We start from the raw sequence: 21,628 nt of genomic DNA on the forward strand, positions 1-21,628 counted from the left end.
TCTTAAGGGGCGATTAATAGGTTATTTTAGGTTATATTGGGATAGATGATTGCCCCGCAGGGTTAGGCAATTAGCCCCGCTGGATTAGAGCCCCCCGCAGGAGCTAGAAATATGAGAAAAGCTAATGTGAAAATATGAAGAATCGCCCATTAAGGGGCGTTGCCACGAAAGAAACTATACCCCATTAATGTAATCAATGGCAGTTTGAAGTTTTTTTTGTTAAGGTCATGCTAATCTGATTTTTGCGGCGTCTAAGATAAAACTTGTTGTTGTGCGGTATTGGTTGCACACCACGTCCAAAGAAGGCAATAAAGCGCTAAAGAAAAAATGTTTACAATAACCCTTATTTTGTTCCCTAAATAGAAAGTGTACATAAAATCATATTTAAAATTGATTTTAATCGGTAAATAAAGTAGTCAACTTGAAGTTGTCAAAGTGAATACTTCAACAGTGTTCTTGTTCGAAAATCAGGAATATGTATTTCATTTTTTTTGCTTAATATCAGGCCTTATAAGATTTAAAATATATAAATAAAGAAAATATTAAAATATATCGTATAATTTTATGGTTCAGTAAGGTTTTAATTGGCAACTTAATTTGTTAGCCTACCATTTCCTGTTACTGAAATTTAAAAGCTGTTTATTAATCTTTTTAAAGCTGAAACTTGATAATGAGAGTATTGAAGTACCAATAAATGCGCGAAAAAAAAAACAATTTTTATGAATGTTTTCTTTCACAAGATCCTTTTTGTAATAGCAATTTCTCTCATTTACTAAGTATATTTGCGATAACTTTTATTTAATGAAATCTTCCAATTTTTAACATGTACAAAACGGCCTGCCTACTTGCTTCAAGATCCATGTCAGATCTATGTAGGAAATAAATGTCTATAAACGAGCTCAAGTTTTCCAAGGAATATATGACTAAAACTCATAGTGCTCCAATAATCCATAATAAACTCTCATTGCCCAGAACGATAAGACTCATTATTTTACTTTATTAAAAATAAATTCCTTTTTTTTATTTCATGTAGCTATTTACCTTATATTAATGTATTTAATTTCTAATCATAAAAGAGAAAATTTAAATTTATAATATAATAAATTTAAGAAAACTCTGTTTTAAAAGAATTCGATTGTGGCGACATTTTGTGTGGTCAAATATTAAACTAAAATTGTAATCATCATCATTAACCCTTTAGTGATGGTAATGTAAAGAAAAAAATATAATTTAAAAAATCTTTTTAAAATCATTCAAATTTTTAAATATTTACTTTCTTTTAGATAGTAATGCCGGGTGAGGAAAATAGATTTATTGAGAAATAGATATGCATATAGAAAACTAGCCAATAGGGAGATAATTATATCGAGCCAACTCTAGTATTGAATATGGACCACAAACGATCTTTCTATGCCTAAATTTGGTTAGTTTAGGTTAAGTAAAAGTTATAATAGCCTCCAAGGGATAGCACCCCTAGGAAAATGACCCCTCATGGTTAGAGCCCTGCAGGGGTTAGAAATATTATATTTGTTTAAGAATTTAAAAAGGGGAAGAAGTTTTCGGTGTTTATAATTTTTAATTTCATTAAAACCAACGCTGTATGTACAGTCAGCTTTAGTTTTTGACAAAACACCTCAGCCGAGAATATTGATTTAAATGATGTTTTTTAATGTCTTTCTTTATATGAATATATGTTAAGAAGTAAAATGGAAAGTGGAGAAGCGGTGTACACATTCTTTGAGGTGGTGATAGTTGGTGGGGGAATAGCTGGGCTCTCTGCAGCAGATATGCTATATAAGAATGGAATTACGGCAAGTCTTTTCAAGTATGGCTTAGAAACCGATTAATACTATTTAAATAAATCATCATAAAATTGATACCAGTTTTGTTAGCAAGGATCTTCATCTCCTCGGGGCTAACAAAACCGATTTTAATCTTACGATTTTCCATTTTAATATCCGCGGAAAGCTGTCTATAATACGATGCGATATATAACCATTAATATCTTGGAATTTTTCCCACTAAAAATATGAGATATCCAAAACCATATGCAAGATCCATAGATATTTTCAATTTCTTTAGCTTCAGATAATAACCTTACTACTTTGTAACAAAAATATAAATATTGTATACTTTTCTGTTTTTGTTTTTGATTGAACTGTTTTTAGAACTTTACTATTCTGGAGGCAAGATCAAGGCTTGGAGGAAGAATGTATTCTGAGGAAATAGGTAAAATATTAACCTTATATCAAAGTAACAGGGTGTCTAAGTGTCTGTACCGAAGGATCTTGCTAAACACCGAACCGATAAGGTTCTCCTTTATAATATAACCTCTCCTGGGAATGTTTATAACTATTTTGGGGTAGAGTACCACAACCCTCCGAAGGGAAATAGCATCTTGAAAAAAATGACGCGTGAAAAATTTTTTTTTACTTTCTCTTTATGAATAAATAAGAATGACAACATCCATAAAAGCGAAGCACTGAAATGGTAGGACAAACGGACAATAACACTCATATAGTGTCAGAACTGAATAATCAGAATATAAATGTATTTGAATCGGAGCAAAATTGTAAGTAAATTTGTTGAAAAACTGCTTGATACAGGATAATGTTTATGGACATACTTACATTTTTAGGACTTGATTATAGAGTGGCTTTGCTTATAACATTATACTTTGTTGTCCCAGGAATCAACATACCAAAAATCAGACCAATCGGATGATTAGATCACTTAAAAATTTGTTGTTAAAAAAGTAAAAAATCAACATGTTTAAAATGGACGTACGGACATTCTTGTTATGATTGCTACGCTTTCTAAATCGTACCTAACTACTAAAGGAATCACCATGCAAAGTTTGAAATCGATAGGACAACTCTAACATGCCTAAATCAACAAAAAAAAGCTATCCGTTTGAGACGGACGGACGTACAGACCGACCCTAATTATAGAAAAGCTTTGCTTTTAAAAATTTAAAATGGGGGGTTTATAATCAAAAAAACGGTTCGTCGTTTATGTTCTATGAGTGTTGACTGTTGATAATTATTAATTATATTCTTGTTGTTGATTTCTTTTTCCTCTAGAGGAAGGTAAATTTATTGATTATGGTGCTCAATACATACATGGAGGGGTACCAGCTAACTCAATATACAACCTGGCCGTATCAAAGTAAGACAAGCTACAATTTTTTCTCATAAAAGTCGCAAGATTTTAAGTTTTGATAAAGAACAACAAGAATGACAACATCCATAAGTAGCGCGGTTGACCAATAGTCAATGGCGTTACGGATTGACGGATGGATAGACAAAGTAAGTTGTGGAGTTGTACATGTCTACTTATTTGTGTGTATTTTTCATGATTTCAAGTTAGATTAGTCCTAGAGCCTAGAGCAGGTTTAAGGATACTCATAAGGAGAGGGTTGGTCAATCCACTTCTTAAAAATACTAGCGGCTTCGCCCCTAGTCTCTAGAGGCTTGGGCCCCAAGAGGTTTGATCAAACCCAATTTTTGTATTTTAGATTTAAAATAAGAATTTTTTGGGGGGGAGGGGGGGTAGTCCGCACCACTATTTTAATTTTAGTTTTAAAAAGAAAAGAAAAAAAAATTGTTTGGGGGGCGGGTATTTTTCATTTTTTAGGGGGATGGGGGTGTCCCAACCCCCAAGAAAATAGTTATAAACCTTCCTAAGACCTATGAGAAGCTACCCTGTAAAGTAGAACCCGATCGGTTCAGCGGTTAACGAGATCCTTCACTACAAACAAACAGACAGACAAACAGACAGACATCGTTCTACTTTGTATTATAGATGTCCCTAGAAAAATACAAAAATATCCATTATTAGTAGCGAAGCTACTCTATAATTCACAATGTCCGTCCGTCCGTCTGTCCGTTCGTCCGTCTTTCCGTAATTAATGAATTGGGGGAAACGTGATTTTCTCGGCTCCTATTCAAGATAGACAGCTGAAATTTTTAGTGAAGATTCCCACTATATATGCCCATCTAATATATACATTGTTATTTGGGGTGCTAGATCGATTCCTAGATTTTTACGTTTTCGTGATTTTCTTAACTCCTTTTCAAGATAAAGGGCTGAAATTTTCAGGGATTAATTAATTTTATATTCTACATATTTTCACCAAGTTTTATTAATATCTTTTTTATTAATTGGGGTGCTAGATCGATTCCTAGATTTTTAAGGTTTTCATGGTTTTCTCAATTCCTATTCAGGATTGAGGGTTGAAATTATCAGGGATTGAGTATGCTCTTGTTCTACATATTTCCATCAAGTTTCATTAAGATTTGTCTATTAATTGCGGTGCTAGATCGATTCCTAGATTTTTAAGTTTTCGTGATTATAAGATTGCGTGATTTTAAAGGTGTGATGATTTCCCTATTTTACCAATATTAATATTTATTATATGACACTGCTTTATAGTATTTTTTTCCCTGATATACAATCATAATTTCTGAGCTTCGCTACTTATGGATGTTGTCATCCTTGTTTTAAATCTATTTTAAGAAAAAAAAAACTAAAATCTTGGGGCAATTAGTATTCTATAGAAATAATAATTTTAGTGGTTTGCTTGGAGATGAACTTATTACTGAAAGCATAGAAAACCTCAAGTATTTCTATACAACTGAGGTAAAATTACAATCCTTCTTTAAAGTTCATAATTTAGACGGCTAACTTTGGCTGCAAATAGAAGTGCAGCCGGTAGGATTTTCAACCCACAATTTGCTGCTTGATTGAGCTGCAAACTGACTATACATAGGGCAACTATGGCTGCCGAGCCCTGACTTTCTCCCTTTTTGATTTTTTTTATGAAATATAACTAAAAACATTAAAAAGAACAAAGCAAAGTAAATGAAAATTTGTATTTCCTGTATAACTAGGCAAGGCATATTGTAACCATGTTACCATCTATTAACAAATGGGCGGATAGGACATAGGAGGGGGGGGGGGGCCGGGGGGGTATGGGTTAAAAATAACGTGCATGCCCTTTAATATGACTAATATACTTGACTAATAATACCACATTTATTTTTCCTAATTATGATTTTTAATTAAATTTTTGTATAAGTATTATTTTTTAGGGGAAAATTATTGATGGATACCATTTGAAAAAGGTAGGTAAAGTATGGCTTTGAAACCGATTAATATCCGCTGGTTTTTAACCGGTAATATATCGTGTCGTAATTAGACACTTTTGCACGAATATTAAATTAATACCAGTTGAACTTTGTCTTTTAATTTTTATTTTAATATCAGCGGAAAGACGATGCGATGAATAAATAATCTTGTTTTGGAGTTTACATTTAACATCCAGCTAAACTACAAGACTAAAGAGGGTGCCATGTTCACCGAAATATATTTCAATAAATAACTAATGAGTATCAAAGACTTTTTCACTAAGTGAATTTATCATTTATTTCAACAAACATTTTAATTGATTGAGGAGGGGGGGGGGGAGTTGAGTCGTTCAGAAGTAGATGTTAAGAAAAACCTCACGCATCCAAAAGTATATAGCTGACTTATATATATCCTAAATAAGAAACCCAAATGTGTACCTATTCCATAATGTGATCAGATTATTCTTACAATGTGTTACTTTTGGTCTAAACAAGTGATTATTCATTTAAACTTCATAAATTTATTGTGTAATATCAATAATTTTTAGATTTATTACAGATTTTCATGTTTTCTAATAAAGTGAAATTAGTATTGGACTAATATATTGTTTTCCCTCTTCCCCTCGACTCTTACTGGAAAACAATCTGACCAATAAATGACAGGGAAAATAGCAACCTAAAATGACGACAATATTTTCCCTGTCATAATATCCACGTATATTCTACATCCAATAATAATTTAGGCCTATGAATTGTTTGAGCCCATAGAAGAGGAGATTTCATATTTCTTTTACACAAATACAGAAACAATTCCAACAGAGTATAACAACATTGAGTAAGTTATCCTAATACAAAAGTAATAGGATGTTTGTCTGTGTGTGTGTGTAGTGAGGTTTCTCGGTAACCGCTGAACCTCTTTGGTTCTCCTTTACAGTATTACTTCCCATGGGTACAGGAAAGGAAAGGTTTATAACTTTGTAGATAAAAATATAACTACCAAAAAAATTATACTTAATTAAAACTAAAATTGAAAGTGCCCCTAGAGGCATAGCCGCTAGTTATAGATAAAGTAGAAGATAAATTATTTATTCTTACCTTTTCTTTTTTCAGTTTATTGTTCTTTTTACCTAAATATTAATTATCCTTATTTAGGGTTGCTTTTGAAGAAGGAGTTACAAATGCCATTGCACATCTGAAAGCCAGTAATGAATCTGAAAACTACTTCATTGAGGTTCATTTTGTTTTAAACTTTTTTAATAGGAAAGCTATTCTAAAAGCCTTTCTCTACGTCTGTTCTTGATCAATTAGATTGGGACAGCGGAAAGTGTCATGTGTGACGTCATAAAAATGCGTGTAAAGAGGAAGGGTGAGTGGAAAAAACTTTCTGTTGTCCTAATAAGATATGCAAATTAATAAAGATTTTTTTAACCATTATTTTTTTATTTCAATTTAGGATGTTGAGCTGGCTCTTAGAACTATGAGATTTGCCATGGAAGTACCTAATGGGTAAATATGTTTGATAGCACATAATGATCTTCTATATTTAGCAGCGAACCTACTCTATTAGTGTTTGTTTGTCTGTCTGTCCTGAAGATGATTGATTATATCTGAAATGGACCATTGTGTTGCTCTTAGTGGTGACTCGGTGGTATCCCCTAATATTTGTTTATGGAACCGCAGATATATGACACATAAGGTTGCTCCCACCCACACCGCCATCCCTTTGATAAGGTGGTGGGGAGTTCCTGTGTTCGCTAGGAACTTTAAGGGATCATTATAGAGTGTTAGTATCTTAAATATTTTGAAAATGTCTTAGTAATGATAAATGTACTTGTCACAAATATAATTTTGTATATTCAGGGATAAGAATTCTCAAGTTGGTCTCACTACAATTGGAGCTTACGTCACTTTACCAGGATTCATTTTTGTTTATCATATTGTTAAAAACAAAGCTTCTCTATAATAAGGATAGGTCCGTCCGTCTGTCCGATCGTAACGGTTAGCTATTTTTGTTCCTTTAGATATGTTAAAATTGTCCTATCCATTTCAAACTTTGCATGGGGATTCCTGTAGTAATAAGGTACGATTTAGAAAGTGTAGCAACTCTATAATCGTTACCTCAACGTCTGAACGTCACATTGACGGGCCTATCCAAATTTATATAGAAAAGCTGTGCTTTTAAAGATATTAATGATTAACAAAAAACAAATCAAAGACGAAAGAGATATCATTTTACCCCAAGGAACACAGTCTATCATTAATACGTTCGGGGATCAAATAACTTCTCGTGTTCAGGTAAACATCATTTTAAGTCATAATGATTTAGTATGTGGACCGAGCTATCATTGGTCCTTTGTATTGTATGACGTTGTATAATAACTTCTTGCGTTCAGGTAAACCTCATTTTAAGTCATTATAATTTAGTCTGTGGACCGAGCTATCATTGGTCCTTTGTATTGTATGACGTAATTTTTTATTGACACTGTAAACAGCTTTTTTGAGTTCTTATTTAAACAACAAGGATGATAACCATAACCAACACTTTTAGAGATTGTATTAAAAAAAGTTATGGATGTTGTGATTGTTGAATATTTTGTTTAGATGAAGACAGCTGTTAACAAAATTGAATGGAACGATAATGAAGTAACAACTACTACTTGGTAGGAAATCTAAATTTCAGTTAATTATAAACTTAGTTCACAAAAATATTTCATTAGGTCTCCATAGACAAGTATAACAAACAAAAACCTTTGTAAATAGCGTCAACCTAGAACTCCCTTGTGTCAATCTATGGCTTTTCTATTAGGCTAGGACAACTATGCTATTTTTGTGATTTATTATCTTCTTTGCTAGAAATAACAGTTTAACTTTTAGCTTTTGTTTTTATTATATCTCGAGTTTTTAGCTTCTGCAAAATCGCTTTGTCTAAGATACTTGTATAAGTATTATAGTACGTAGTTTACGCTGAGTTGAGGCTTAGTGTGACTATTGCAGAGGGTGGCTATGCTGGGGCTTTGGCTGCCTAACCTGGTATTTTTCTAACAAATACAATCAAAAATGTTCTAAAGAAGCTCCTACATTTAGATTCCTTTAAAGAAATTCTTAATTTCATTAAATTATTCTTGTTTTGTTATAGTGATGGTGAAATAATCAAATCCAAGCATATAATTGTAACCCTTCCTCTTGGTGTACTCAAGAAAGATTCTGTTCAATTTGTGCCTCCTCTTGATGATAGAAAGGTAATATTTATACAAATAAATCAGGGAGGGAGGGCACAATTGGCTGTTTATTACACTAGTCCCCAAAGTTTTACAATAACCTTTTCTTATTCATTGGCTTAACAACTTTGAGGACTTTCATTGAATTTTGATTTGTTGGTTTATTAAATTAAGTGTACAAACGTTTCAACCACAAATTAAAATCTACAGAAGGGGAAATTGTGTGCATCATCATTGGGTATATACTCTTAATTTAACTGTCATTATCTTATCCTCGCATATAAAAGCTATATAAAAAAGTAAATCTTTACTAAACAAAAAAAAATAACTTCCATTAAAACTAAGATCAATTTTCCTTTTAAAACAAACAATTTTACAATTGAATTTTCAAACATAATATTAAGAATATTTTTTCTCGTATTCATTTGAATCCGGTGGATAGGAACCGGTTCTCATGAATACGAAAAAACTATGTCTAGCATCGTATTATATCCAGTTTTCTACGAATATAGAAATGTACAATCATAAGATTAAAACCATTTTTTTTAGTTTTCGGGGCTAAAAAACTAGTTTTAATCTTATAATTGTACATTCTATATCCGCGGAAAGCCGTTTATAATACGATACGAGAAATAACTATTCTTTGTTTTAGAAATCAGCTATTGAAAACTTAGGCCAGGGAAGGGTGGCAAAGATTATTCTTGTGTTTGACCAACCATTCTGGTTTCCAGGGGAGGGATACATGGTCTTTGCATGGACAGATCAGGTATGCAAATATGCAGTTTAGATTCTTTGAAGGGGAATTAATCTTCCCAAAAGAACTATTAAAAATAACAGCCAAGAAATGGCAGCATTAATTATTCAGCAGTTTGATAAGCTATTCTGGATGCCATGTGATGTATATAAGTATAGTAAAGAAAATATTAAGCTAGAACAGGTAGAAAATGTGCAATTAAAGTCTCTACCAATTTGAACTCCCTAGAAAGAATGTCAGTTTTCTATAATGTTACTCTGGACATCAGATATGGAAGGACAGTAATATCTATACCGGCTATCTTCCCTAAATTCTAAGCTGCTAAAGGCATAATTTGTTTAAATAGTCTTTGGGAAGATTTATCAAATTTCAAAATCTCTCATTTGTAGATTTTCTTGTTAAAATGGTCAATTTGATTAGAAAAATAAGAATTCATTAATTTTCGTTGTAGGAATTGGCGGCTGGAATTGAAACAGGAGACTGGACAACTGCAATTCCTTTAATGACTGAGGTACTAATTTTGTGCTTGCTAGGCTTGTATGCTATAACAATTTTCAAAACTTGCTTGATTTGATAGTGATGCTATTAAAAATCATTATTATTATAATAAGTCAGCTTATATCAATTTTGAACTTTCTTGTAAAAACTTTGTGCTTAGTTCACTGGAAACTGATATTTTTGTAAACAAATTATTGTATTCATAATGAAATGAGAAATTACGCAATTCGAAGCTTCACAAAGTGTCTCAAAAATCAGCCATGTGACGTCATAAAAAAAGACAGGAGAAGTGTGAAAGAAAATTTTTTTAAAAGATATGGATAATCCCTCATTTTTAAGACATCACATGCCTGATTTTTTAAAACACTTTGTAAAGCTACCGCAATTCATATAATACCTACCTATTGTAGAAGTTTTATCAAATTTATCAATATCAACAGAATGGTAAATATATACATCATCATTCCGAGTTTTCCTTAGCCCAGATAGAACATTTTCTTTTGCAGTTGGATGAAAATTATTAAAAGGGCTAAATCTTGTAACATTTCTTAGGTTAGCCAAGGTGTTAGATTTTCATAAACCATACATTTCACTTATTAAGTAAGGCCAAGGAAATCTTATACCTTCTAGGATAGAATAAATTTTTTTTTACAGAATTTGAACTCTTTTTTTACTCTAGGTTCATGGAATTAGAAATGCGCTGACCACATTCATTGTTGGTGACTTTGCTCATGTTGTTGAAAAACTTACGGACGAGGAAATTATTGAAGGCGCCTCTAAAGTATTAAGGTTGGTATATAATTTTTTAATTATAATAATATCATATTTATATTAACTTAATTATTAAATTAATATCCTCTTTATGTTCCCGCATTTTTGTAAATAAATATAAAAATCTAAATAGAATATTTTCTTAAATTTTCTCTCATTCTTTTTTCAAATAATGGTTTTAATCATCCTTTTCCATCAATTAACTTGTTTTATAGGAAATTTACCCAAGATCTGTTGATTCCAACACCAATTGCAGTGAAAAGACATAACTGGTTAAGCGATCCTTACACCATGGGAACCTGGATGTCTCCTACACCAAAAACAAACTACACTGTGAGTTACATACCCAATGATTACCCGCGACAGTGGCTCAACACAAAGCGCATCCGCTCGTCGTCAGGGATCTGTTAGGTTCGAATCTTAGCTTATCACAGCGTCATAAATAAAAACTTTATGAATGATTCCTACAGCTGCTATGTCAGGTGCATTTACATACATTAATAGTTAGAGTAGCGGGAATGCCTTGGAACAAAACAGGCACAACTCATTATCATGAACAGGTAGGACTTCTAGCCAAAGGTCGTGTATTCACAGAGTTAGTTGTCTGATGGGTGTTCGGACAGAAAAGGAGAGATTTGGCTCCCCTTGGTTATTAAACGACGTTTTATTACACAATTATCACAATAAAGTTTTTATCTATGAATTGATATTTTCTGGAGAAAAAAAATGTTTAAAACCAGCGATCTACCTTACTCCCCGCCTTTTTTTTAGTGTTTAGTTTTTATCCTTAATCCGTTTCGTTTGTTTGAGTGAGTTGGGGATTTTTCAAAGTTATTTTTCTTGTGGGTTGATTCCTCCTGCTCCCTCCCCTAAATAGCCGATAACGAACTTACGACTTAGAGGCATTTTTCCTCTCTATTCCAATGGATAATAATTTTTTTATTAGATAGATATCAACACCCAAACTTACACACAGACAGACATCCTGTCCATACACTTTTAATTAAAGCATTCTAAATATTTTTATTTAGGACGTGCTAGCCCTGCAGATGCCAATGCCAAGTGTAGAAAACCCTCGTGTCCTGCTTGCAGGAGAGCATACCCATGCAAAGTATTCATCAACTATGCATGGAGCTAGAAGTACAGGTATAGTATTTGTGGCAGCATGACAACTCTTCAAGTGATTGAGACTTTCTGTCATTCTGTCTGTCTGTCCTTCCATAATGCTGCTCCTATTCGGTTCTACACTATTACCACCATTATATATCAATTATTTGGGGCTTCGCCCCATGCCTCTAGGGGCTTCACTCAGTAGGTAATGGGAATGAACCATCTTTTTACATCTTATATTTTTACATCCTGATTTCATCCATCTCTCTCTTTCTATCTATCTATAATTTCATCTTCCTATATTTAATAATTTAGCCATTATTTTAAACAGTTTTTGTTTTTAGTCTAGGATATATAAATAGTTTGATAATCTAATTTCATATTTTAGGAATTGATCAAGCCAACAAGATCATACAATTTATGAAGAGCAACAATTAATATTATTTAAAAACACTATAGAAAACAACATTTTCTAATCATTTGTTCATTCAAAACCAATAAATAATAATACATGAAATTAAATATTTTTTTTAAATTTATTGAATATTGATTAATATAATAATAACATTGATAATGCATGATTCTGTTTTGTAGTGTCTTTGTAAAATTTTATTCTCTTGTATGCATCTTTTCTTTATCCCTGGTTTTTCTTAAACTGAATAATCTTCAGTGCTTGTTCCATACCTAAATTTTTAAAAAGTACTACTGCATACTCAGTAAGATCTCTGTTACGGCTTGTTCGTTTAGTCAATCATTTAAGAAGGGAAGATAACTACTGGTACTGGGCAGGTTAGACAACAAAGTGGATGTTTATTTCTATCTAGAATACCTGCAAAGAAAACTACATTTCTTCCAAAGAAATTGTATCTTTTCTGTGGTGTTATAGACATGAAAAAAGGAGTTTCAAGGTAGATGCTGATGATACAGAACTATATTAACAAACAAAATTATTCATATAACTTGAATAGCTGTTAAAAATTCACGCACAGACTTACAGTTAGATTTATATTTGAAATTATAGAGTAGTCTCGCTGATAAAAATCGAGCCAAATGTGATAATAAGATTTCTACCTGAAGATCTAGCCCCATGCATTGTAGAAAAATACTTGGGGTGTGTGTACTCCCCAGCAAGCAACACCCGAGGATTTCTTTTTGAGGGCAAGGGGACTTGAAGGGCAGAGAAATCCTACATGAACAAAAATTCGATGTTGATAATCTTAAAATTTCAATAAAAGAAAAATCTTAATATTTTATTAGTCTCTTTAAATTGTCATATTATTACCCATTTTACATAATTGAATTAATATGGCATTTAGACCAAGCACCCAAGGTGTTGGGAGTAATTATGTACATTATAGTTAGTTCTATGTGTAGGATAAGACCAAGCACCCAGGGTGTAGGGAGTAATTATATACTTACATTATAGTTAGTTCTAGGTGTAGGATAAGACCAACCACCCAGGGTGTAGGGAGTAATTAAATACTTACATTATAGTAAGTTCTAGGTGTAGGATAAGACCAAGCTCTCAGGGTGTAGGGAGTATTTATCTACTTACATGATAGTTAGTTCTAGGTTTAGGATAAGATCAAGCTCCCACGGTGTTGGGAGTAATTATTTACTTACATTATAGTTAGTTCTAGGTGTAGGATAAGACCAAGCTCCCAGGGTGTAAGGAGTAATTATTTACTTACATTATAGTTAGTTCTAGGTGTAGGATAAGACCAAGCACCCAGGGTGTAAGGAATAATAATATACTTACATTATAGTTAGTTCTAGGAGTAGGATAAGACCAAGCTCCCAGGGTGTAGGGAGTAATTATATACTTACATTATTGATAGTTCTAGGTGTAGGATAAGACCAAGCTCCCAGGGTGTAGGGAGTAATTATATACTTACATTATAGTTAGTTCTGGGTGTAGGATAAGACCAAGCTCCCAGTGTTAAAGGATCACTAATCCAATTATGTCTCTTGACTCTGGTTGGGGTTGAAATAGACGGATTGCCTGTAAACTTTCTAAAAAAAAAACATATAAGTGTGTTATCCCTCAAATAGACTACTATATAATTGAATATTTACTACGTTCTTCTGTCTATACCTGAGTAGTTCAGTTGCAGCAGACAGTATTTGTTGGTCAGAAAGCTTCTCAGTCATTTCAGCAAAATCGCCAACAACCCACATAGCCAAAGCGTTTCTAACCCCAGAAACCTTTTAAAAATATGCTATTTGAATTATCTTTCAATTAATAAATACCTACTTTTTTTTAAATTTAAAAGTGATTATATATAATAAAAAATAACTTAGTGGAGGACAGAGGGCTCATTTTCATTTTGAGAAGTTGGAGCTACCCTCCTCCAAAATAGTTATAAACCTTCCAGAGACCTATGAGAAGCTTCACTATAAAAGTCAACCATATTGGTTCAGCAGTTAGCGGATTCCTATGCTATATAATCACGGACAAATAAGCAGACATCCTTTACTTTTAGATAAGGATGAAATGTTGGAAGCTGTACGTAGCTTATTGTAAAAATTAACGTCAAACTGGCCTACCATTGATCAATAAAAATGTATACTGGCCTGTCATTGGTCATTTATTTTGTGTGACGTAATTTTCTATAGACATTATTAAGTGCTTCAAGCTTTACCTCATGTAAAAGGGAAACTCCAGTTTTCCAATCTCCTGCTTGTTTACCTGCAGCCTTTTCCTAAAATTAATCTTTGATAGTACAATAGTTATTTATCGCATCATATTATAGACAGCTTTCCTCGGATATTAAAATGAAAAATATTATAAGATTAAAACCAGTTTTGTTAGACCCGTGAAAATTGTCTGTATTGTCCGTAATGCTATACATTATTTTTAATAGGGCTAAAAACCGGTTCTCATCCAGCGGATGACAATCGGTTCCTAAGCCATACTCAAATATTCCATTCCTATAGCATTTTCAGGATTATTACATAAGTTAGATCCTGACAATATCATGGAGATAAATTGTGATTGTGAAAGAGTAGGATTGAAGAAATATCCTTTAATTAAAAGAATAGAATAATCTGCTAACAAAATTTAAAATGTTCTAATAATCCTACTATTAAAGTTAGTTAAAGATTCATTTACCTCATAATTACATACTTATATGTGCTCTAAAAAGAAAGCCATTTTATTTTAGTCTTTATTACCTTTGATTAAATGAATTTCAACAATATTTTCTTATGGATCAACATTTAAATTGTTACCTGTTCTGTCCATGAGAAAACCAGGTATCCATCTCCCTTCTGCCAGAAAGGAGTATCAAATAGCAGGAGAATTTTAGCTGCTTTGCCAGGGCTCAGATTTTGGATTGCTGTTCTCTGCACAAATTTAATCATATGAATCTTCTAATGTCAAAGAAGACAGGGCTCGGCAGTCGTACGAAGGCTAATTTACAAAACAAAAGACGCCTGTTTGACTTTTGAGTTTATTGAATCATTGATTATGTAGGAGGGTGTATCAAATTAAAACTTCTGGAAAAAACATTTATTAGACAGATAAACAGGAATGCAGCCCATAAATAAGCCTTAACGTTTTTATGCTCCGACCATTATAATAATAGTTATTTCTCGCATCGTATTATAAACAGTTTTCCGCGGGTATAAAATGTACAATTATAAGATTAAAACCAGATTTGTAAGCACCAAGATGCCTAAGGCACGAGCTGATTTTTTAGTACGACTTAGAACCGGATATAATCCAACGGATATTAATCGGTTTGGAAGCCATACTGGAAAGTACCTTTCTTGCATCCAGAGCTGGTTGAAACTGAACAGAACCCTTCTTAATAACTCCAAGAGGTAGAGTCACAATTATATGCTTGGAATCAATCTTGCAATTGTTGCTGAAATTATGATAGCTATCACATTTGTCTAATATTAAAAATAGACAGGGCAGTATACGACCATAATATGAGTTCTAAAAAAATTTAAAATTTACTTTTTACCTATTTACCTATATAAGTAAAATAAACCCCCAAGAATGTCAGAAAGTTAAAATAAAAAAAGACATTTTAAAACTTTTAAAAAAATCAAGGGCATTTGAGGGGAGGGGAATTTAAGGGAAAAAGTAAAGTAATGGGAACAAGATTTACAGATAAAAATTTGCAAAAAAATTTATAAAAAATGCATGACTGATACAAACAATTATATCCTAGCTTCGCTACTAAAAATAATTGTTTCAAATAATATATATTACCTAGTAAAAGTTGTAACTTTATTATTATTCCACTCAATTTTGGTTACTGTTCTAGGCATCTAAAATGACAGATAAATGTTTTAAATTTAAACTTTTCTAAACAATTGATTGTAATGGAATGAAGAATTTTCTCATTAGTATGACACACTTGAAACTATGAAATTAGCACATTTACAAAGCAAAATAATTCTACTATTTGACAAAAAGATTTTTTGTATGATCTTTTGTTTTTAAATTTACCTGTACACGACTAGTAATTTGATTTCCAAATGTGTTAATGATGGATTGGGTGCCTTTAGGTATGGTTACATCTCCACCTTACAGTAATTTCCAGTCAATGTTCATTAAAAAGTAAATGCATATACAGATGAAATTAAAGAAGAAATAAAGTATTGTATTTTTTGTCAATTTTTTTGGTATCGCATGTAAAGAATAAGCTATTTATGCTTATAAGTTTTAAGTAACTGTTAATTACCCAAGGACATGCAAGCTTTTTATTTTAAGTTTTGGGGGCGGTTTCAGAGGTTTTTGGAGGGTATATCCTTTCTAAATATTTTGGGACTGTATAATTCAAAACTTTTGGTGGTGCCTACCGACCCCAAATATCGTTTGGGAGGATGTATAAACACCCCCCCCCCCCCCCGGCCGTCCTTGCAACCACTTTGACAAACAAATATAGATATTACCTTTTATATCAACATATTCCCAGGCTCCTGTCAGTCCAACATCCTTATTTTCTCCTCTATACAATTAATATGTACAGTTTTAGTAACGCAGTAATTACATTGAAATGATAAACTTACAGTAATTCCAAAATGAAATAGCCTAAAACTATCTTAGGATCTACGTGAAACTTCAATAGAATCGAGAAATCAATAGGTCTAGGGATTAGTAAGATCTTAATTGGTAGACAGAACCGTACTATCCAATTATATAAAGTAATAAGCTTTTTTTGTTTGTAGCGAAGGATTTACTTAACCGCTGAACCGATATGGTTCTGGCCTATACAGTGATGCTTCATATAAGTCCAGGGAAGGTTTTTAACTATTTTTGGGGAGGGTATCTCCACCCTCCCAATAAAAAATTAACCTTCCCAAAAAAAAATTTTTTTTTCTTTTTGAAACTCAAAATGAAAAGGGGTTTGACTTTTCTCCCTACCACCTTAAGTGTCTCTAGATGCCTCTAGGGCGTAGCCGCTAGTTTGATATAAGAGGATATACTTACGCCATTTCTAATTTCCATTCAGTACGTCCAAGTGTTCTTAGCACTAACTCAACATCCTTTAATACAAGACAATTTAGGTTTCAAATAAAAGTAAAGGTATTCTTTGTAATTCCAATAAGTTTATCTACGAGAATTTGATAAGTTAGTTTGCTTGATATACCGAGTTAGTTCTTAATATACCTAGTCTCTTTAATAACTGAACAAGGATGACAACATACATAAGTAGCGAAGCACAAAAATTATGGATGGATATCCTGAAAAAATGAACTATGTTGCAGTTTCTTTAAAAAAACATTAGACTAAAAAATCACGAAACCTAGTAAGATTTATAACTTGAAAATCTAGGAATCGATCTAGCACCTCAACCAATAAGCAAATCTTAATGAAACTTTGTGGGGATATGTAAATTATTAACTTGAATAATCATTATAAATATCAGCCGTCTGTCTTGAATAGGAGTAAAGAAAATCATGAAAACCTAAAAATCTAGGAAACGAACTAGCACCCCAACTATTAAGCAAATCTTGATCAAACTTGATAAAAGTATGCAGAATATGAAAGTATTCAATCCCTGAAAATTTCAGCCGTCTATCTTGAATAGGAGTTAAGAAAATTATGAAAACTTAAAAATGTAGGATTCGATCTAGCACCTCACCCAATTGACGAATCTTAACGAAACTTAGTGAAATTATGAAGACTGTTAACAAAATTAATCCCTGAAAATTTCAGCTCTCTATCTTTTATAGGAGCCGAGAAAATCACGTTTCCCCTTTCTGTCTCAGACGGACGGACGGACATTTCGAATTATAGAGTAGCTTCGCTACTAATTAATTCGAAAAAATATTTGGTAATATCAGGTAAATTTTTCGTGAATTTTGGGGCAAGGCTTCATCTTGTAGACACGATCTTTTTATCTGCCCTCTGAATACTATTTTAGATTTATGTCTCTTGTTGGTTATACCTAATTCTTAAAAAATATGCAAGACTTAAATCTAGTAATGAAATAGTCTAAAAATCGACCCTCGAGCAATATAAAGCTTCCATTAAAACTTAATTGGTCAACTTATTTTTGAGATTTTAACAGACAAAGATGCATATTTTTAAAATCTTAGCTTTTCTGTCTTTAACGTTGAATTTTTATTACCGGAAGATCATATTCATCTGCATCATCGCTGTTTCTGAGATCATTCATCACACTTCTTACTGCCTTCTCAAATACAGACCTTTCAAATTAAACAAAGAATTACACTAACAAGGATTTGCCTTCATTATTCATTAAAAGTTACTATTATTTAGGTTGAGTTTGGTTAGTTCTAGTCCATTTGTGATTGGAAGAGTTTAGGCTCCCGCATGCCCGCCTTAATCTAAATTTAGCGGCTCGTGGTGATTGTTTTTTAAATACTTCGGGTGTGTGCAATTAGCTGCGGCTAGTTGTGGCGTAGTTTTATTAGAGCCTTGGAGCGAATGCTGTCGAATCTGGCTTTATATCAATTTACTTAATAGTCAAGATACCAAACAATTTACTAATTTACATTTGAACAGACTTGATATGTTTAAAAAAAGCTTCACCTTTGGCACAATAAATAAAAAATCTTACGCTATGTTGTTATCAGCAATGGAAATATCTTCCTCATTTTCTTTGTAATAATCATCAAAAAAATCTTCAATGTCTTCATACATCTCGATAGCCTGGTTTAAAAAATCAATAATTTCAGTCAATTATTATGTCTTTTAGAAACACAAGGATGGTTTAATTGAAGATAAAATTATAGTCCAAAAAATTTAATCCTTATCCTATTATATAAAGTAGTAGGTTTTTTTGTCTGATGCTTAAGATCTCAATAAATACTGAACCGATTTAGTACTCTTCTTGATATTGGCCCTTTGATTGTTTTAGGCTATTTTATTTTCAGATTTAAGTATTGGGCCAATGGTCAATTTTTTTTTTCCAACCCACCCTCTGCTCCTTCAAATACAGAGCCCCTAGAAGCTAGGGATGTAGCCCCTAGCAAAATATAATGAAAAACTTAAATTCAAATATTTATATTTCATTTCAAACTTACCTTTTCTACATTATAATCTTGGATTTTCCTTCCCTAAATCAAAGAAAAATATATTTAAAATTATTATATCAAATGTTTTTTGACAAGTGCATATTTGCTTTAAAAAAATAATTGTGAATATGAAAACAATCAGGGAGGAAGGTGACAGTGGACTGTAAATTACACTGGTACCTAAATTTTTATAAGCTAGTTTTCAAATTCATTGGCTTAATAAGTTAGTGTACTTTCGTTTCATCTTGATTCGACAAATAGTTCTAATCTGCACAAGGGTTAAATTGTTTATCAATTTTGTAAGCATAAATTTATCGTCAGTTGTTTTATCTCTTACAATAATTTACCTTAGATGTATAAAAGTTTTCAAAATCTTCAGCGAATTCTTTTTTAGGTGGTGAATCAAGTAAACCACTGAACAATTTTTTTTTTTTAAATAAAATTTCCTATTCTAATTAAGCTTCTTAAATAATTGTACAGCTAAAACGGACTCATATTTTTATGCTTAATTAAAGTTATGTCAGAATAAGTACATAAGTTACAAGAGTACCACAGGGAATAATCCTATAAGGAAAGGGCAATAATTATGATAAATTGGTTTTCAATGGCCAATAAATAGATTTGAGCGATTGCAACTAAAGCACATTTTACGGCAAGTATTTTTAGGGGCAAAATCAAAGAAAGTATGCAAAAAGAATACTTAGAATTGGCCAGGCTGAAAATAGAGTTAGCATTAGATCCTCCATGGATATACTGCGCACCATAATCAATAAAACTTCCATCCGCTGAAAAATAATTTAAATAGTTGTTGACTTTTCGTATGTTCATAAAGATCTCAACAAGAAATTTTTTGATCAGTTTGATTCTCCTTGGTAAAGTTCATTTTTTCACGGTAAAATAGAGCCCTCCAAAAAAAATCCTCTCCCTTTAAAAACTTTATATCAGAGATGCTCCATGAGTAAAAGACATAGACGCTTAAGCGGGGGGGGGGGGGAGTATAGGTATGTACTTCCTAAAATTTTAAAACCCTTCATTTTAACCCCCTAAATTTTTTTGAAATACATTAAATTACCTCCTTCAAACCCCTCATTTTACTCACTTAAAAAGCTTGAACGTCCTTGGTATAATGGTAAATTTTACCTAATTGTTCCGAATACATTCTTCCACCAAGTCTTGTTCTTGCCTCAATGATTGTAAAGTTCTAAAACAAGATAATAATATATAATTTCATTCAGAAAAGTCTTTTTGCCGAAAAAAACGTTAAATAAACGATGAAAAATAATATAAAAAAAACCAAACCCTATATAAAAGGGAAGGCCTTTTTTGCACTCACCAAGCACTTAACGGAAAACCACCAAAAATTATTGTCGCAAAAGACCTACCGTAATTCCATTCTTATATAGCATATCTGCTGCAGAGAGCCCAGCTATTCCCCCACCAACTATCACCACCTCAAAAAATCTGTACACTGCTTCACAATTCTCCATGTTAAGGAAGATTACGTCCGATAAGACTTAATCTCTAAAATCATTAGTTTTTAAAAGATTTTTATAATTTGTGCTTGTGTTTGTATGAAGGGTAAAAAAAATTAATATTCTTATAAGACATTTAATTTTATGGTATAGAATTTTTATTTAATATAGATTAATTAATTGTAAATCAATCATAATGATTTAGGCATTAACGTTAATGATACAGGGGGCATATGTAACTCTTCCAACGGGACGGAGACTCTGTCCCGATTTTGTATTGGGTCTTTGAAATCAGCTAATAGCGTCGGAAATAAAAACACAGCCGAGTCCCTATAAAAGAATATTTACTATTTAGGCAGTTTATATTATGATACCATTTTGGTATAAATTTTTAGTATATTAATGAGAAATATAACAATAAATAAATAGTACTGAATTATTGATCTGACAAGTCATGTGCAGTTAGTATACCCAAGTATATTTTTAGAACACCCTTCCGTTGCAATATATAAATAGTACTAAAATCAAGATGAGAAAAACTTTCTTTATATTTTGTGGTGACGGTTCAAGTGTTATTACTTAACTTTAAAATTGTAAAGATGAAATCATTTCTCTTCTCTTAAATATGTAATCTGAATAGAATGTTATATTTAAAAATTTTAATGAAAGAATAATTTTAGGAAGGTTAATATGAATAATTTACAAACCACTTCAAGGCCAAATAAGAAGTATTTACCCATAAAACAAATATTAATATTAAAGAAGGTTGAGATACCCTTCCTCTCTGACACTCAACTACCTCTCTATTTTTCCAGAAATTTGCGAGATCTCAATGAGAAAACTACACAAAACTATTTTTTTAGAAAGAGTAAAAAAGTAATCTTAAATTTTAAAAACCAATTTCAAGCTTCCAACCGAATCAATAGATTAAAAGTAAACATTTTGGTAACATCCATGATAATTCAATTAGTCTACATATTTCAACCAAACATGGTTATAAAATTTCAAACTCAATATAAAAAAAACAGGGAAAGGGTCCCAGAGTTTTATAAACTTATTTTCTCATTAGCTTCTTGAAATCTTTCTTTTTTTAACAAATCACGATTGGGTTGTACAAAATAGCAGTTTCTTTTCCACTCTTGATTTTAATCTACATATGTGTTGGTGTCATTTTGT

General features: G+C 32.0%; 2 protein-coding genes across 2 annotated transcripts; one reads left to right on the plus strand and one right to left on the minus strand.

Moving 5' to 3' along the window:
* Positions 1-1,691: 1,691 nt before the first annotated feature.
* LOC145314140 (spermine oxidase-like) lies at positions 1,692-12,002 on the plus strand. Its single transcript, XM_080153937.1, has 18 exons — positions 1,692-1,811; positions 2,169-2,229; positions 3,084-3,168; positions 4,575-4,641; positions 5,094-5,126; positions 5,873-5,964; positions 6,282-6,360; positions 6,583-6,635; positions 6,990-7,043; positions 7,343-7,424; positions 7,731-7,789; positions 8,266-8,368; positions 9,000-9,113; positions 9,553-9,612; positions 10,279-10,388; positions 10,586-10,703; positions 11,402-11,516; positions 11,869-12,002. The coding sequence occupies exons 1-18, from the start codon at positions 1,692-1,694 to the stop codon at positions 11,916-11,918; spliced, it is 1,455 nt and encodes a 484-aa protein (XP_080010063.1). The 3' UTR covers positions 11,919-12,002.
* An 85-nt stretch (positions 12,003-12,087) lies between these two features.
* On the minus strand, positions 12,088-20,550 carry LOC145314141 (spermine oxidase-like). The gene is made up of 18 exons (XM_080153938.1): positions 20,363-20,550; positions 20,121-20,181; positions 19,681-19,765; positions 19,328-19,394; positions 18,990-19,022; positions 18,524-18,615; positions 18,071-18,149; positions 16,927-16,982; positions 16,389-16,444; positions 15,943-16,019; positions 15,703-15,761; positions 15,247-15,349; positions 14,712-14,825; positions 14,123-14,182; positions 13,576-13,685; positions 13,376-13,493; positions 12,552-12,666; positions 12,088-12,164 (listed from the first exon to the last, which is right to left on the minus strand). Exons 1-18 carry the CDS (start codon positions 20,465-20,467, stop codon positions 12,115-12,117), a joined length of 1,440 nt encoding a protein of 479 aa, XP_080010064.1. The 5' UTR covers positions 20,468-20,550; the 3' UTR covers positions 12,088-12,114.
* Positions 20,551-21,628: the final 1,078 nt, after the last annotated feature.

The sequence above is a fragment of the Acartia tonsa genome, chromosome 3 (assembly GCF_053477335.1).
Source record: "Acartia tonsa isolate MP-2025a chromosome 3, ASM5347733v1, whole genome shotgun sequence".
Taxonomy (NCBI): domain Eukaryota; kingdom Metazoa; phylum Arthropoda; class Copepoda; order Calanoida; family Acartiidae; genus Acartia; species Acartia tonsa.

Bases quoted from the DNA above. Each gene is read 5' to 3' on its own strand.
- LOC145314140 (XM_080153937.1), top strand. From the start codon at position 1,692: ATGTTAAGAAGTAAAATGGAAAGTGGAGAAGCGGTGTACACATTCTTT. The intron at 1,812-2,168 runs GCAAGTCTTTTC...AACTGTTTTTAG, and splicing joins TATATAAGAATGGAATTACG to AACTTTACTATTCTGGAGGC. The intron at 7,425-7,730 runs GTAAACATCATT...TATTTTGTTTAG, and splicing joins AAATAACTTCTCGTGTTCAG to ATGAAGACAGCTGTTAACAA.
- LOC145314141 (XM_080153938.1), bottom strand. From the start codon at position 20,467: ATGGAGAATTGTGAAGCAGTGTACAGATTTTTTGAGGTGGTGATAGTT. The intron at 15,762-15,942 runs GTAAATTTAAAA...CTGTCATTTTAG, and splicing joins AAATTACTAGTCGTGTACAG to ATGCCTAGAACAGTAACCAA. The intron at 14,826-15,246 runs GTACTTTCCAGT...AAATTTGTGCAG, and splicing joins CAGCTCTGGATGCAAGAAAG to AGAACAGCAATCCAAAATCT.